General features: G+C 44.5%; 1 protein-coding gene across 1 annotated transcript in view; it reads right to left on the reverse strand.

Moving 5' to 3' along the window:
- GLIPR2 (GLI pathogenesis related 2) overlaps positions 1 to 17,654 on the reverse strand; it is a 43,059-nt gene that overhangs the window by 11,097 nt on the left and 14,308 nt on the right. Inside the window, exons 2-3 of the mRNA XM_084619927.1 lie at positions 15,976 to 16,084; positions 10,766 to 10,869 (exon numbers count right to left, since the gene is read on the reverse strand). Coding sequence (XP_084476053.1) covers positions 10,766 to 10,869; positions 15,976 to 16,084 — 213 coding nt within the window. The remainder of the gene's footprint in view (positions 1 to 10,765; positions 10,870 to 15,975; positions 16,085 to 17,654) is intronic.

A 17,654-nucleotide genomic window follows, 5' to 3' on the forward strand; every position in this document is an offset into this window, starting at 1 on the left:
CTGCATAGGCGGGGTGGGGTGATCTCTGTGCACCTAGATTTGCAAGTGTGATTCCCATTAATGCTAACAGAAGTTACACCTGCACACTGAAGACAAATCATAGACGCTTTGTGCTTCATTCAAGAGTAACGTGTCTAAAATAAATTGCTCAATCAATCAATGAGGCCCAAACCAAGATCTTCTTGATGCTATGAGCTTATTTTGAATGTGATGTTTTTGTATCAACATCTCCGTTAAATCGAGTGCATGTCAAAATATAATTCTTCCTGGTTAAGTGGCTCCAATTGCAACCTTTTCTTCAGCTGCAGAATCTGAATGCACCCTATGTTATTCCTGCTATAGGTCAGTGTAAATGCACAGCATTACACAGTAACACAGGAATGAATTAAGCCCACAGTCTTTATTCTAGGTCTGATAGATGCTTTCAGACTTCATATGAAGAAAGAACTTACCAGGAACAGAACAGAGAATATGCAAGAGATGACGAACCAATGACAGACATGGAGTTGTTATGTAATATTTTAAGAATTCTACTAGGTAAGAATTTTATGAATTCTCTATGTGACCTGGTCAGTGAGGTAAAGTTACTTTATACTGGGCTATTAGAATTTTCTGTATGAATGCCTTAATCTAATGCATACTGGGGGTGGTCAAACTCACTGACCCTCTAAGATGCATATGACAATCTTCAGAAATTCAAGGACTAGGGTTTGCCTGCCGGGCCTTGGGGATTCGGCCCTGTGGGGAGGAGGATCTCGGGGCTTCAGACCCATGGGAAGCACCTCCTGGGACTCAGGGCTTCAGCCCTGCTCTTGCTGAAGCCCCGAGCCCCGACAGGTGCACTCCTCAGGGCTGAAGCCCTGAAACCCCCCTCCCTCTGGGCACAGAGGTGATGCATAGGGAAGCACATGGGATCATGTCGTCCCCCCTGATTTTTGCCATGGTTTGCTGGTGGTGCTTGGTCACGTGGTGCTGCTGGGCCCCCTCCCTGCACGGCAGCTGCTGGAGCCAGCAAGATGGCAACTGCAGCTGTCAGGTGAGGCAGCAGCAAACAGCTGGGAGCTGCAGGGAGAGCCACTGTTTTTGCTGAGGCTGGGAGAGAGAAATGGGTTGCATTAATGGAAGTAATTATGCCAGCCAGACCCCAGAGGTTTTGTGGGATTTATCGGAAGCTTAGCCCTATGAGGAGCCCCATATGGATAATAGTTAAATACCTTGTAAACTAGCTATAAGTACAATCTGCTTTATTATTCACAATTTTATCATCACTTTAGCAATTTTGGGGTGTTTATCTGTTTCATAAAAATATGATGATTGGTTGCCAACTCATGAATTTTCCCTTATTCAAAACATGAGATGAATGGCAGTTCCTCTAGGTTAAGGGTGAGGAGAGGGCAAGTGGAGTTTCCATCTGAGCAGCCTGGAGAGGTATGAATTGTTGTGTGCATTACAGGTTGACTTTTCTACCTGAAATTGTCCCACACACATTGGCAGGGGAATAAAGGAGACTTAAAAAGTCAAAAGACAGAATAAAAACCATGATTTGATTTAAAAAAAAAGACTATTTTGGGGGCCAATCTCATGATTTGAGGGCATGATTCATGAGTTTGGATCTCAAGAGAGGGTCTGACTTATTATTTTTGATCGCATAAGGTTGGCAGTATTGTTCTTAAGATCTTTTTTTCTCTTAAATGCTTGTGTGTTAATATTTGACACTTTACTTTAAAAAGCCTGTCCGGTCACTGGGTACCACTGTCATAGCTTCCAGAGGGAACAGGCTTGCAGGTGCTGGATATAAATTCAGACCTGCTCAGATAAGCACAGAATCATGCACAGAAGACTGCAGCCAGAGACCAGCCTGAGAATAGGAGAATGGCACAATTCCACTTTAAGACAGGTGATGGCTAGAGATCTGAGAAGGGGTGAACGCCAAGAGACCGGGGGGGGGGGGGCGGGAAGGGGTGTCAGAAGTGCAGTTAGCCAGTAACTGTAACATCATCTATTTCCCCAAGTTTGATGATATAGAGAACTCACCACCACATTTCTAGTTAACCCACCTGAACTGATTTTTTATTGAGCAACGTAATTTTATATTAAATGCCACCGTTTTACTTTACATTTGAATAAACCTTTTGTAAAACAACAGCAACAACAAACAAACAAAACCCCAAAAAGGAAACATTTGGCTGAGCTGGCACTCCTAAGAAGTACATTTTAGTTTAAAGGAAAAAGCCAAACAAACCAACCACACCCACCTACCCTAGATGACAGTTACCAGATCATAGTGGAAGTGGTGGGTGCAAGCAGTGTGCAAACAGATGTGATCTTTTTTTAAATCACTTCCGGAGCTTCCTTTCTGCTGGGCTTAGTTGCAGAGCAATGTGCTAACACTTTAAAAAAAAAACAACTTTACTTGATTTTACTGCTGTGAACCACAGCTGAAATTGCAAAACTTTTCTAAGGAAACACAGCTGTTCCTGACAATGTCTGACTGATGGCCCCTACTAGACAGCAATCCTGGCATGCCTCTCTGAAGTGTGAACTGACAGTCTTGGATGGTTTTTGACATGTCCTGGCTGTGAGGAAAAGCTGCTAAAATCCCATATAGCATGTTGATGACAGAACATGGATAATAAGAACAGGTCAACCCGATAAGCAGAAACTTTATGTTCTAAGAGTTGATACTGCTCTATTGTGATGATAGTGATTTTATAGTGAAGATGGAGAAGAGGTATGCATTATACTGCTCCCTCTAAAACCTCTTCTCTCTCTCACTCGCTTTTTTGTACACTTCCTTAATATCTTGTGGTGCCTTTCCTCATACTGAGTAGTACGTTACTCCATGAGTAATCCTAGTGATTTTCATAAGTAGACTAACAGAGTTAGATATTATTCCTTGTAAAGAAAAGCAGCGGAATTGGGCTTGATTTTAAAAAAAATAACATTTTTCTAATTTCATTTTTAAACAAAAACTGTCTTAGAATTATGAGGAAATGTAGATTTGTTTCCCCTCAAAAATAAACCACGTATTTGCTTACTGTAACCAATATTTATTTATAATATTGAAACTTTCTTTTTTGCCAGCCCTCATACAGGTCTTTCTAGTAGACATGCAGTGTGTGCTGCTGCAACGCACCAGGTGCTCCAGCCTATACAAACCTTTATACTGATCAAGTCCGTAGTGTGCGACTCTGCACTGAGTGGTAAGGAGCCATCCTTGCCACGAGGCGTATCGGGAAGTCTCAAGGCATGCCTGCTACTACACTCCTTTATTGTGGTGAAGCTTGTTCCCTTCTGCATGCTGATCCATCTCCATAGGCTAGGGCCTGCATCCTTCCAATCCTTTGGGAAATCATGTGTCCCCTGGGCAGTAGAATAGTGAAGTCCCTTTTCTCCCCAGAATGCACAGCCTGCATTCCTCTATGGCCCTTTCATGGATCACAAGGTGCCCTCTTGTACTTCCCACCACATAGGGTCTAGTCAGAATATTGTCCTAAGCGTCTCTAGTACCTGCCTTCAAGTTCACGAGACACCTGGCATGCCATCAGGTGTGTGGTGTACCAGAGCAGTCCAAAGAAGAGAGAGGTAGAATACACTAGGTAAATAGTGATGATGATGTCACTCATCTGAGCATAGAAAAAGAAAGTCTGCAACTCAACTTCCTCAAGATCAGAGGGAGCAAATGACCGATGCATACTTGGTAGAATACAGGGCTAAATAAATTTCAAACAACAGCCACAGACCGTTTTACTCTGGAACTCTTATAATGAAATGTAAAGAAATTCTAAAAACGCACAGTTAAGGCATTACATTTTCAAACCCTAATTTTTTTCTGACACATGAAACCCAACTATGCCAGCATTCTTGTCGAACACTAAGAATCCAGCAATGCAACAGCTCTTTTTAGAGAGACTGCATGCCAAGTTGGAGACTTACTGATGTTTCCTTCATCTGGAAAGGAAATTGGAAGACACTAACTCCCTTTGTTAACTACTTGAATAGACTCCATAATACAGCCAGTTTCCAGCCTCATTCAGCATGACACAAATTAATTATTTGGATGGAACTGGACAAGGAAAAAAGTGGAAAGAGAACCAACTCCACAGGGGCATAGCCTAAGCCAACAGCTGAGAACAATTTTCTGCACACAACTAGTTTTCACTCACAAGTGCTTAAAAAGGCCCTGCTCTATAGACAGTGTAGTTGTCTCAAAAGATTTGTATCATAAAAGTTATCATTTTGGGGAAAAAGGAGAGGACATGGCTCAGACTGCTCAGCAGGATGTGCAACACTGTAAATAAATAAATTAGATACAGCCATGTAAAAAGCTCTCGGTGCAGAGTAGACAAAACAGCTGTGGAAACAGCATGTAGAAGAAAAAGCTGCTCCGTGAAGAAGTACGGATTATATAATGTAGAGGGTTTTTTTTTTCTTTGCTAAGTTGTCGAACAAAGTCATCATATAAACTGTTAAAAAATGTTTTTGGAACATTAGTGCTAATAAAAAGGAGGAAATAAAGTACAGCTAGCAAGGGACAAGCCCTGTGCTAACTTCAAACAACTATGCTCCCCCATGTTGCCCCAAAAGCACGTTTCATGCTATTCCAAAGGACATCATGCTAATAGTTCTGAAGTGAGCCAAAGCGTTTAATGATTTTTCACTGTGAACGAATATCCATTAAGGGATGTCTGGGATTTTCAAAGGCGCTTAGAGGCCTAATAACAATGGGATTTGGGTTCCGACCTCCCCAGGGCTCTTTTGAAAATCATGGTCTAAGGTGACAGTATGAAACTATGTTTCTTCTAAGTCAAATGCTCTTCCTAACCTACTGCATTGCTGGGTCCCAGCAGCGGGAAAGCAAGCCTTAAAGTCACTAAAATAAGGGACTGGAGAAGGGATGAATGGGAGCTCAGTGAAAATTGTTCTTCCTGAGCACTCACCACATGCTGCCTATGTGAGATAGTTTTACTAAGAGCTCAGTTCGTCACACGTGTCTAAACTAACCCACATAAAAGTCATCTCTCTTTTAGGTCAGAAAGTATTTGCACTGGTGATTCAAGAGGGATCACAAAGGTGTTGACACAAAGGGTATGTCTACACTATGGAATAAGGTCCAATTTATAGAAGTCGGTTTTTTAGAAATCGGTTTTATATATTCGAGTGTGTGTGTCCCCACAGAAAATGCTCTAAGTGCATTAAGTGCATTAACTCGGCGGAGCGCTTCCACAGTACCGAGGCTAGAGTCGACTTCCGGAGCGTTGCACTGTGGGTAGCTATCCCACAGTTCCCGCAGTCTCCACCGCCCATTGGAATTCTGGGTTGAGATCCCAATGCCTGATGGGGCTAAAACATTGTCGCGGGTGGTTCTGGGTATATATCGTCAGGCCCCCCTTCCCTCCCTCCCTCCGTGAAAGCAAGGGCAGACAATTGTTTCGCGCCTTTTTCCTGAGTTACCTGTGCAGATGCCATACCACGGCAAGCATGGAGCCCGCTCAGGTAACCGTCACCGTATGTCTCCTGGGTGCTGGCAGACGTGGTACTGCATTGCTACACAGTAGCAGCAACCCATTGCCCTGTGGCAGCAGACGGTACAGTGCGACTGGTAGCCGTCATCGTCATGTCCGAGGTGCTCCTGGCCACGTCGGCCATGAGCGCCTGGGCAGACATGGGCGCAGGGACTAAATTTGGAGTGACTTGACCAGGTCATTCTCTTTAGTCCTGCAGTCAGTCCTATTGAACCGTCTTATGGTGAGCAGGCAGGCGATACGGATTGCTAGCTGTCCTATTGTATCATCTTCTGCCGGGCAGGCAAGAGATGAGGATGGCTAGCAGTCCTACTGCACCATCTTCTGCCGAGCAGCCATGAGATGTGGATGGCATGCAGTCCTTCTGCACCGTCTGCTGCCAGCCAAAGATGTAAAAGATAAATGGAGTGGATCAAAACAAGAAATAGACCAGATTTGTTTTGTACTCATTTGCCTCCTCCCCCATCTAGGGGACTCATTCCTCTAGGTCACACTGGAGTCACTCACAGAGAAGGTGCAGCGAGGTAAATCTAGCCATGTATCAATCAGAGGCCAGACTAACCTCCTTGTTCCAATAAGAACAATAACTCAGGTGCACCATTTCTTATTGGAACCCTCCGTGAAGTCCTGCCTGAAATACTCCTTGATATGAAGCCACCCCCTTTGTTGATTTTAGCTCCCTGAAGCCAACCCTGTAAGCTGTGTCGTCAGTCGCCCCTCCCTCCATCAGTGCAACGGCAGACAATCGTTCCGCGCCTTTTTTCTGTGCGGACGCCATACCAAGGCAAGCATGGAGGCCGCTCAGCTCACTTTGGCAATTAGGAGCACATTAAACACCACACACATTATCCAGCAGTATATGCAGCACCAGAACCTGGCAAAGTGATACCGGGCGAGGAGGCGACGTCAGCGTGGTCACGTGAGTGATCAGGACATGGACACAGATTTCTCTGAAAGCATGGGCTCTGCCAATGCATGCATCATGGTGCTAATGGGGCAGGTTCATGCTGTGGAACGCCAATTCTGGGCTCGGGAAACAAGCACAGACTGGTGGGACCGCATAGTGTTGCAGGTCTCGGACGATTCCCAGTGGCTGCGAAACTTTCGCATGCGTAAGGGCACTTTCATGGAACTTTGTGACTTGCTTTCCCCTGCCCTGAAGCGCATGAATACCAAGATGAGAGCAGCCCTCACAGTTGAGAAGTGAGTGGCGATAGCCCTGTGGAAGCTTGCAACGCCAGACAGCTACCGGTCAGTTGGGAATCAATTTGGATTGGGCAAATCTACTGTTGGGGCTGCTGTGATGCAAGTAGCCCACTCAATCAAAGATCTGCTGATATCAAGGGTAGTGACCCTGGGAAATGTGCAGGTCATAGTGGATGGCTTTGCTGCAATGGGATTCCCTAACTGTGGTGGGGCCATAGACGGAACCCATATCCCTATCTTGGCACCGGAGCACCAAGCCGCCGAGTACATAAACCGCAAGGGGTACTTTTCAATAGTACTGCAAGCTCTGGTGGATCACAAGGGACGTTTCACCAACATCAACGTGGGAAGGCCGGGAAAGGTACATGACGCTCGCATCTTCAGGAACTCTGGACTGTTTCAAAAGCTGCAGGAAGGGACTTTATTCCCAGACCAGAAAATAACTGTTGGGGATGTTGAAATGCCTATATGTATCGTTGGGGACCCAGCCTACCCCTTAATGCCAGGGCCGTACACAGGCAGCCTGGACAGTAGTCAGGAGCTGTTCAACTACAGGCTGAGCAAGTGCAGAATGGTGGTAGAATGTGCATTTGGACGTTTAAAGGCGCGCTGGCGCAGTTTACTGACTCGCTTAGACCTCAGCGAAACCAACATTCCCACTGTTATTACTGCTTGCTGTGTGCTCCACAATATCTGTGAGAGTAAGGGGGAGATGTTTATGGCGGGGTCGGAGGTTGAGGCAAATCGCCTGGCTGCTGGTTACGCGCAGCCAGACACCAGGGCGGTTAGAAGAACACAGGAGGGCACGGTACGCATAAGAGAAGCTTTGAAAACCAGTTTCATGACTGGCCAGGCTACGGTGTGAAAGTTCTGTTTGTTTCTCCTTGATGAAACCCCCTGCCCCTTGGTTCATTCTACTTCCCTGTAAGCTAACCACCCTCCCCTCCTTCCTTCGATCACCGCTTGCAGAGGCAATAAAGTCATTGTTGCTTCACATTCATGCATTCTTTATTCATTCATCACACAAATAGGGGGATGACTACCAAGGTAGCCCAGGAGGGGTGGTGGAAGAGGGAAGGAAAATGCCACACAGCACTTTAAAAGTTTACAACTTTAAAATTTATTGAATGCCAGCCTTCTTTTTTTGGGGCAATCCTCTGTGGTGGAGTGGCTGGTTGGCCGGTGGCCCCCCCGCTGCATTCTTGGGCGTCTGGGTGTGGAGGCTATGGAACTTGGGGAGGAGGGCGGTTGGTTACACAGGGACTGTAGTGGCCGTCTGTGCTCCAGCTGCCTTTGCTGCAGCTCAACCATACACTGGAGCATACTGGTTTGGTCCTCCAGCAGCCTCAGTGTTGAATCCTGCCTCCTCTCATCACGCTGCCGCCACATTTGAGCTTCAGCCCTGTCTTCAGCCCGCCACTTACTCTCTTCAGCCCGCCACCTCTCCTCCGGTCATTTTGTGCTTTCCTGCACTCTGACATTATTTGCCTCCACGCATTCGTCTGTTCTCTGTCAGTGTGGGAGGACAGCATGAGCTCGGAGAACATTTCATCGCGAGTGCGTTTTTTTTTTCTTTCTAAGCTTCACTAGCCTCTGGGAAGGAGAAGATCCTGTGATCACTGAAACATATGCAGCTGGTGGAGAAAAAAAAAGGGACAGCGGTATTTAAAAAGACACATTTTATAAAACAGTGGCTACACTCTTTCAGGGTAAACCTTGCTGTTAACATTACATACATAGCACATGTGCTTTCGTTACGAGGTCACATTTTGCCTCCCCCCACCGCGTGGCTACCCCTCAACCCTCCCCCCTCCCCGTGGCTAACAGCGGGGAAACATTTCTGTTTAGCCACAGGCAAACAGCCCAGCAGGAACGGGCTCCGCTGAGTGTCCCCTGAAGACAAGCACCCTATTTCAACCAGGTGACCATGAATTATATCTCACTCTCCTGAGGATAACACAGAGAGATAAAGAATGGATGTTGTTTGAACGCCAGCAAACATACACTGCAATGCTTTGTTGTACAATGATTCCCGAGTACGTGTTACTGGCCTGGAGTGGTAAAGTGTCCTACCATGAAGGATGCAATAAGGCTGCCCTCCCCAGAAACCTTTTGCAAAGGCTTTGGGAGTACATCCAGGAGAGCCGCGAATGCCAGGGCAAAGTAATCCTTTCACATGCTTGCTTTTAAACCATGTATAGTATTTTAAAAGGTACACTCACCGGAGGTCCCTTCTCCACCTGCCGGGTCCAGGAAGCAGCCTTGGGTGGGTTCAGGAAGTACTGGGTCCAGGTCCAGGGTGAGAAACAATTCCTGGCTGTCGGGAAAACCGGTTTCTCCGCTTGCTTGCTGTGAGCTATCTTCTCATCCCCAAAACCTGCTTCCGTGTTGCCTCCATCTCCATTGAAGGAGTCAAACAACACGGCTGGGGTAGTGGTGGCTGAACCTCCTAAAATGGCATGCAGCTCATCATAGAAGCGGTATGTTTGGGGCTCTGACCCGGAGCGGCCGTTCGCCTCTCTGGTTTTCTGGTAGGCTTGCCTCAGCTCCTTAAGTTTCATGCGGCACTGCTTCGGGTCCCTGTTATGGCCTCTGTCCTTCATGCCCTGGGAGATTTTGACAAAGGTTTTGGCATTTCGAAAACTGGAACGGAGTTCTGATAGCACGGATTCCTCTCCCCATACAGGAATCAGATCCCATACCTCCCGTTCGGTCCATGCTGGAGCTCTTTTGCAATTCTGGGACTCCATCATGGTCACCTCTGCTGATGAGCTCTGCATGGTCACCTGCATCTTGCCACGCTGGCCAAACAGGAAATGAGATTCAGAAGTTCACGGTTCTTTTCCTGTCTACCTGGCCAGTGCATCTGAGTTGAGAGTGCTGTCTAGAGCGGTCACAAGGGAGCACTCTGGGATAGCTCCCGGAGGCCAATACCATCGATCTGTGTCCACAGTACCCCAAATTCGAGCCGGCAAGGCCGATTTAAGCGCTAATCCACTTGTCAGGGGTGGAGTAAGGAAATCGATTTTAAGAGCCCTTTATAAGAGCCCGAAATAAAGGGCTTCATCGTGTGGACAGGTGCAGGTTTACATCAATTTAACGCTGCTAAATTCGACCTAAAGTCCTAGTGTAGACCAGGGCAAAGGTCTTTAGAAAGTATTTATTCACATAGCAGTTCCCATACTTAGAGAGGAGAATGCAGGAGCAATTAGCATTCACTTAGGGCTGATCTACACTGAAATCCTACATCAGCCTAACTACATCTCTCAGGGGTGTGTGGAATCCCTCCGGTTGCTGTAGTATGGGTCTACACTGAAGTGTTGCTGCAGCTGTGCCAATGTAGTGTTTCAAGGGCAGACAAGCCCTTAAGCTTCTTGGCAATGTTGGGCCAACGACTCTCCTTTGCTGCGCTGGTGCAAAATTGGGACAGGGAATAGAGAAGGCGTAGGAGCCTTCGTCTTCTCTGCTCCCATGCAAGCAGCAGGGAGAATATCCCTTGAGCACTCTGGAGAGCTCTAGGTCTGGGGCTTGGCTACTAAGTCAGCCCGTGCACCACAGCACCAAAGGGGCATGGCCTGCTACTCACACCACGCAGACCCAGCACACTAGCTGTCTGTCACCTGCCGTTAGCAGACCATGCTAGCTGCAGCATGCACATCTTCTTTTCAGCACAGCAGTTTAAGTGTCCACCACTGCACATCCCCTAAGCCAGTCCCATGGAACCATGTCCATACTGTCAAGATTTCTGGAGCTGAAGAAATATCTACCAGTGCCATTGCTCTGAGCCACCCGAACAGCCAGGATGGGATCTGGGCCTTTGTATTATAAGTATTTACATTCCTAATTCAAAATGACTAAGGAGGCTTCAGAGTAACAGCTGTGTTAGTCTGTATTCGCAAAAAGAAAAGGAGTACTTGTGGCACCTTAGAGACTAACCAATTTTGGTTAGTCTCTAAGGTGCCACAAGTACTCCTTTTCTTTAAGGAGGCTTGTTTACTTAACATCTATGAGTTAGGAGCAAAGACCAAACTTACCTGGCTGATCATAGGAAGCCCACGCTAGATTTTCTCCACATTTTCCATTTGAAGACTCAGGGCTGTGTTGGAGGACCCTGGTGCTAGCCAGTGTTTCTGCATACCTAGCAAAGGAATCATATGCCAGTGACAGAGCAGTACCAGCTAATATCGCATGCAGAGAGCAGTCACACTGACCTGGGGGTTTATAATCCTGTTACTGAATTTCCAGGTGCCTAAAGTAGTGGGTGCTCCGAGATCAACACAGATCTCAGCAGCATGAGGAGAAGAGTCCAGAGCCCTTCTGCCTTCTTATTGCCTCTAGGGCCTCTGCACTTCTATTACAGCATGACTCTCTGCCACAGAGGCTTTGGAGGCAACAAGGTACAAAGTCTCATGTCACTGAGATCTGCGTAGATCCTGGAGAATCCAGGAGCTGCAGCCTCTGCCACTTCTGTGTATGGAGAAGAGCCTGCAGAAACTGCTGTAAGTGCCAATTCCTATAGTTTTTAGTCCCCTGTATAGGAAAAATCTGCATAGGGACAATATGGATTATAAATTAGAATATATTTGGGGGCAGGGTTCCCAAGTCCCCGGCCAGAAGCTATTAAGAGAACAAATTAATTGTGGTATAAGAGGTAAATAGTCATGGATTAGAGACTGTTTAAGAGACAAAAAAGAGTGAGCAGTAAATAAATAGTCCATTTTCAGTGTGGACAGAGGTGATTTCAAAGCATTTAAGCCCAGAAGAACCATTAGATCATCTAGTCCAGCGACTCCCAAACCGCAGTACATGAACACGGGATGGGAGCCTGTTGGAAGGGTTACATCCAAAACTCTAAAAAACCCTTTCGGTTTCAAAGGAACAGTCGTTGCCTGCACTGCGGAGGCCAAAAAATGCCCAAGAAGCAACATGTATCGGGGGTAGCCATGTTAGTCTGTGTCCACAAAACCAATGAGGAGTCTGGTGGCACCTTAAAGACTAATAGATTTATTTGGGCAAAGGCTTTCGTGGCTAAAAAACCCACTTCTTCAGATGCACCATGAAAGCTTTTTTTTACCCCAATAAATCTGTTAGTCTTTAAGGTGCCACTGGACTTCAAGAAGCCACATGGCACTTTCAGCCACAAAGGTGAATGACTTGCCAATTGCTCCGGTGCAGTAGTTTTATTCGGTGGTGTGCTGAGTGCTGTGGCTGTCCACAGGGGCGCTCTACTCTCACCAGACACCCAGCTAGCTGCCTTTCTGATATATTATTATTTGCGTCACTGTAGTGCCTAGGAGCCTCAGTCACGGACAAGGCCCCAGTTGTGCTAGGCACTGCACACAGAACAGAAGGCCAGACTAGTCTTCTACTTGTACTGGGCTGCACTGCTCAAGTTATTGTAGCAAACTCGCAAAGTTCCCTGTCGTGCCACAAGAGCTCCTCTCATCCGAAAAGACACAGACAGGCAGGGCTGGTTCAGGGCAGCTGCAAAGCTCACAGTCACAGGGAACCATGGGATTGAAGGCCTCCTTACCCCCACCACACACATAAGTAACCGCTGCAGAGTTCCTTTGCACTTCCTGCCCCACAGAGGCTGAGGCCTGACCCCTGCAGAGCTGGAAGGCAGGGGATGCATGCAGAATGCCCCCTGTCTCTGCAGGGAGGCCAGGAGGGTGGGGTGGCAGCTGGTCAAGTCCAGTGAATAAAAGCCTGGCTACAGGACTAAGCAGAGTCACAGTGCTCTGGCTGCAATCTGAGCTTCATCCTAAGAGTGGGGGCCACTGTGCAGTTTGCCCAGGATTGCAGATGTCCATGGGCCCTGTTTGGGCGTGGAGGCTAGAACTGCTGAGGAGCAAAAGGTCTCCTGGAGCTGAACCTGCCTGGTGCCCAGATAAAGGCCCCAACTTCCAGCAAAGACTCTTCCACCATCGCTTAAAGTGGAGGGGGCAGGAAGGAGCATGCAAAAGATGACAGACCTAGCAAAAGAAATTTAAACTCAAGCTGGGTTGCTGAGGGGTGCACTGTAAGCACTGTTTTACCAAAGGTGCTGCTCCCAGGTTATGATAGAACCCCCACCCCTTCTTTCAGACAACTTTAAGCACTGTCCTCACCTCTCTACCCTACCCCCTGAGTCCCCCAGCCCTTTCACACATATACGCCCCCTTTTCATTAATGGTACTGTTCTTTTTCTCTGAGAGCTACTCAAAGTATTTTGTGTTTTTCTTGATTTACATCTTGCGAAAGGAAAACAACGTGACCTTTGGCTTGTGTTCAGTGACCATCCAGATAAGAATTAGCAGGAACTCTGAATTTAAATGAGATGATTTAAAAAGTCAAGCCACTGCATGTAGTACAACCGCATACTGACACAGATCAATGCATCATGGATGAGATATTTAACTGTTTCCTTGTAATCCGAGTACTACAAAAGGCCAATTATAATAATGGCTGCTTCAATGTGCTGCTTCTTGTTGCACTGTCTAAAAACCTGAGATGTTTTCAAATGATATTATAATCAAATATTTTAGGCTTCTGTATGCATTTATTTTTCTATAGATTCTGGAAATGCATAAGGTAAGCCTATTAAGGCCTAAAATAAATATGCACAACAAGGACAAATTTTCATGTGGTATCTCAAACATAAATTTTTTTAGGAAGGTAGTATGTGAATCAGTCCAGTTTGGGAGCCATAGATCTACTCTGTCCTCATGTCTATCACTCGGCATTTCACACAGAGACCTCTAAACTGAACCCAGTGATGTATTAATTTTTTTTAATAAAAAAAGCATTTCAGTCATCAGGAGACTAAACTGTTGTGTGCCACAAGCAGAAGAGGAGAGACCAAGGTGCCACCAATGCCCAAGTTTTCTGTGAAGTCTTCTGCACAGTGGGAGGCATCAGTTAATGACAGGGAATTGCTTGATTGAGGGTGTACAGCGAAGTTGTCCAAGGTGCTCTACTAGGACCGGTATTTAATATATTAATGATTGGAATAGGGGCTTACATCTGCAATGACACAAAAGTTATTAGGTGCTTGTAGTGCCTGTTTACACTAGTATCTGAGTGCCTTCCAAAGTTAAAATAAATAAATACTGTACACCAAGGCGACTAACATCAGTCAAGCAAAGGTTTCTCTCCGTTCCATGCCATACTGGGAAAAGTTAAGTGGTAAATTAGTCAAGAACAGAGAGGATTGTGAGGAATTCCAGAACTTAACAATACTACACAATTGGGCAGCACAATGGCAGATGACATTCAATAGAGACAAATGCAAGGTAATACACATTTGAAAGAATAATTTGAGCTATTCATAAACATTGTTGTTTATATTAACTGTAATCATGCACGAGAAGACCTAGGGTGGCTGTGGACAACCCAGTGTAAGGCAATCAGTTAAAATACCAAAAATTTAGGATGCATAAAGAATGGGTTAGAGAACAGTAAGAATATTACTGTTTATATACAATCAATAGTGTGGCACCACCTGGAATATGGGGCTAAGTTCTGGTCACTTAAAGAAAAGGAATACTTGTGGCACCTTAGAGACTAACCAATTTATTTGAGCATAAGCTTTCGTGAGCTACAGCTCACTACAGGACTCGGATGCATACTGTGGAAACTGCATACTGGTCACTGCATCTCAAAAAGAATATGAGAGAAGTAGGAGTCGTCCAAAAGTGGCCAATGAAAAGGACTGTAGAAATGGGGAGGCTCCTGAAGGAAAGACTGAAAATAGCAGGACTATTCATTTTAGAGAGAAGACAAATATAAGGGAACCCAAGAGAGATGTACAATAATTAATGGTGTAGAGAAAGGCAATTGGAAGCATCTCAAATAAAACAAGGGGACATCAGATATAATTATAACACAACAAATTTTGAAGCATTTTTTAAAATCAAGCCCTAATTAACCTGGGGTTCTCACTACTGCATGATTTATTGAGGTCAAAATTTAGTAATACTCAAAAATGATTTATTGATATAGATAACAAGAAGACTTGTTTACTACACAGTTACATTAGAAGGATAAAAGGATATAAGCTTACATGCTTTAGGACACAAACCAACCACTATCTATCTGTCAGGAGTAGAAAGAAACTTATTTTAAGGGTCGGTTATTTCATATATTGTCCATTCTCAGATTTTGTATACCTTCTTTTGTATGTTCTAGTACACCTACTTTCAGGGACCCTAGAAAGACTAGTGTGCTGATGCAGTGTGGTAGTTCCTACGTTTCTAAAAGAGGATTTCTTCCGTCCTCCTTCCCTCAGAGCACAAAATAGTAGTCTCACAAAAATGTGTATTAATCAAAGCTCTGGTCTTATTATATTAGTCAAAGCTATGTGAAATTATTGTATCTCTCCACTATTCCATCTCCAGAATAGGGTACTTTTGGAGATGACAAGAGTAGGATCCTGGGATGCATAGACAGGGGAATCTCGAGTAGGAGTAGAGAGGTTATTTTATCCCTGTATTTGGTACTGGTGCAACCACTAGTGGAATACTGTGTCCAATTCTGGTGCCCACAATTTGTGAAGAATGTTGATAAACTGGAGAGGGTTCAGAGAAGAACCATAAGAATGATTAAAGCATTAGAAAACATGCCTTACAGTGATAAGACTCAAGAAGCAAAATCTATTTATCTTAAGAGAAGATTAAGAGGTAACTTGATTGCCATGTATAAGTACCTATGAGGGAAACCAATATTTAATAATGGACTCTTCAGTCTAACAGAGAAAGATGTAACACACTCCAATGGATGGAAGTTGAAGTTAGACCAATTCAGACTGGAAATAAGGTGTAAATTTTTAACAGTGAGAGTAATTAACCATTGGAACAATTTTACCAAAGGTCGTGGTGGGTTCTCCATTACTGGCATTTTTAAAATCAAAACTGGATGTTTTGCTAAAAGATCTGCTTTAGGAATTATTTGGGGGAAGTTCTATGGTCTGTGCTATACAGGAGGTCAGACTAGACTATCAGAATGGTCCCTTCTGGCCTTAGAAGCTAGGAATATGAATACCTCCACCACCATGAGAGATTCACTGGTACGGAAGCATCATTTATGGAAGCATCATACATTGGAGGCAACACCTCAACAAAAGACAATACATGGCAAAGTGCACATATTTCTGGGCTATGCATAGGCAATCCCAGCGCTGGGTAATAGAATAAATAGAATGTGCTATGCGTAATTCATATATGTGATAAAAGTCTCATTACAAGAAAGGAAAGGTTGAACTCACTGTTGTGCTCCACTGTTTAACTTCTTGCAAAGCTTCAGTGGCGGGACGCCATGCTTCTTCCTGTAGTCATTGTGGGCTTTTAAGACCTCTTCAGCAAATTGTTTGGAAGCTGAAATAATGCAAAATATTGGAAAGGTCTATCAAATACAGGCTTCATTAAAATCAGGAAAAGAAAACTTGAAATATATTGGGAAGCTGGTAGAGCACTCTGAATGAATCCAAAGAATACTGTGTGCGCTGTTCAGTGAAATAACAACAGAGCTGTACCACCCTAATTACCTATGAGCAGAATGAAATGAAGCCAGAAATATAGCAAGTGCTTTACATCTAAGAATTTCGAAAGGTGTTATATATATTTAAATACCTACCTATGATCTCAAGAGGGAGTTATGTGGGTTAATTGATTATTAATTGATCATTATTGATTAATGCCTGCAGAACACAGAACAATAAGGCTCTTTTACACCACGGTAGCAGTGTAAAGAGGTCTTAAAGTAAGCATAATTTAAGGCCCTTTTATACTGCTAGGTCATAAGTGTAACCTGAGTGTAAATCAGAATCAGGCCCTTTGAGATACTTTTTTGGAAGGACACTATATAAGTAGCATTATATTATGATGATGAATAAAAATAAAGGAGTTTTTTATACAGGACCATTCTACATATGTCAACTCCCCCTGTACAGATAGTCAAAAGACTATGTTAAGATATATGCAAATATTTTGAAGTATACATTGCATAAAGTCACTCTCCCCCCAACACCACTCCCCATCACCCAGTACTAGAAAAAAAATGTATGAGGAATTGAAAATACAAATCAGGGGTTAAAGACTGAAACAATCACCACAAATATTGAGAGGCGAGACAGGAAAGGATTGTTTTGTTTCTTGTAAAAATTTGCTTTTTCAAAAACTTTAAGATGTTTATTTTTATACCCTGGTAATCTTCACCTTTAAGACAGCAAACAAGGGGTGAATAAGTAGTGATATATGGTGTCACTGGAATAGTGAAGCAGGAGCAACTCACTTTGTTGACGGCAGTAAGAAGTTTGCAGAGACTGGAGTTTCCTAGATGCAATGAGCCAAAAAGCCATTAGGAAAGGTTTCAAAAAATGAACAAGGGAAATTTTGAGACATCATAGATTTACAACGGTTTTGCTGAATTTTTCCAAACTTCACAGAGAAACTATACTTTAGGATAAGCTGTGGTGTGTGAAGTTTCAGTTTCTTTTGGAGACGGTTTGGATTTGAAAAAGAAAAAAATATATATACAAACCTTAAATGGGAAGCTAGTTTCAACTTTAACTACTGCTGCTCTACAAGAGGACAATTCCCATTAGAATGTTAATTCCAACTCCCCAGTGATGCAGAATTGTTCACTATTATCCATTTAATTATGTTTTATCGAGTCTATTTTTAAATATCCTAAACAACAGGACTTCCAACTCTTCCCCTGTAAAATCATTTCCAGTTTATTTCACCTCCTGGTTGGGAAGTTTTTCCTGTTATTAACCTTATGTTTTCCTAAATTTCTTCTCAATACACTGCCTGCAGAGGCTGGGGAGCTGAGTGGGCCACTCCGAGCTCTGGGGGCCCCCACTGCCTGTGCAGGTTCGGAGCTCCAGGGTCCCCCCACCACCTGCAGGGGCCGGGAGCTTTGAAGGACCCAGGGTGGCTCGAA

The sequence above is a fragment of the Lepidochelys olivacea genome (assembly GCF_965140295.1).
Source record: "Lepidochelys olivacea isolate rLepOli2 genome assembly, chromosome: 2".
Classification (NCBI taxonomy): Eukaryota; Metazoa; Chordata; order Testudines; family Cheloniidae; genus Lepidochelys; species Lepidochelys olivacea.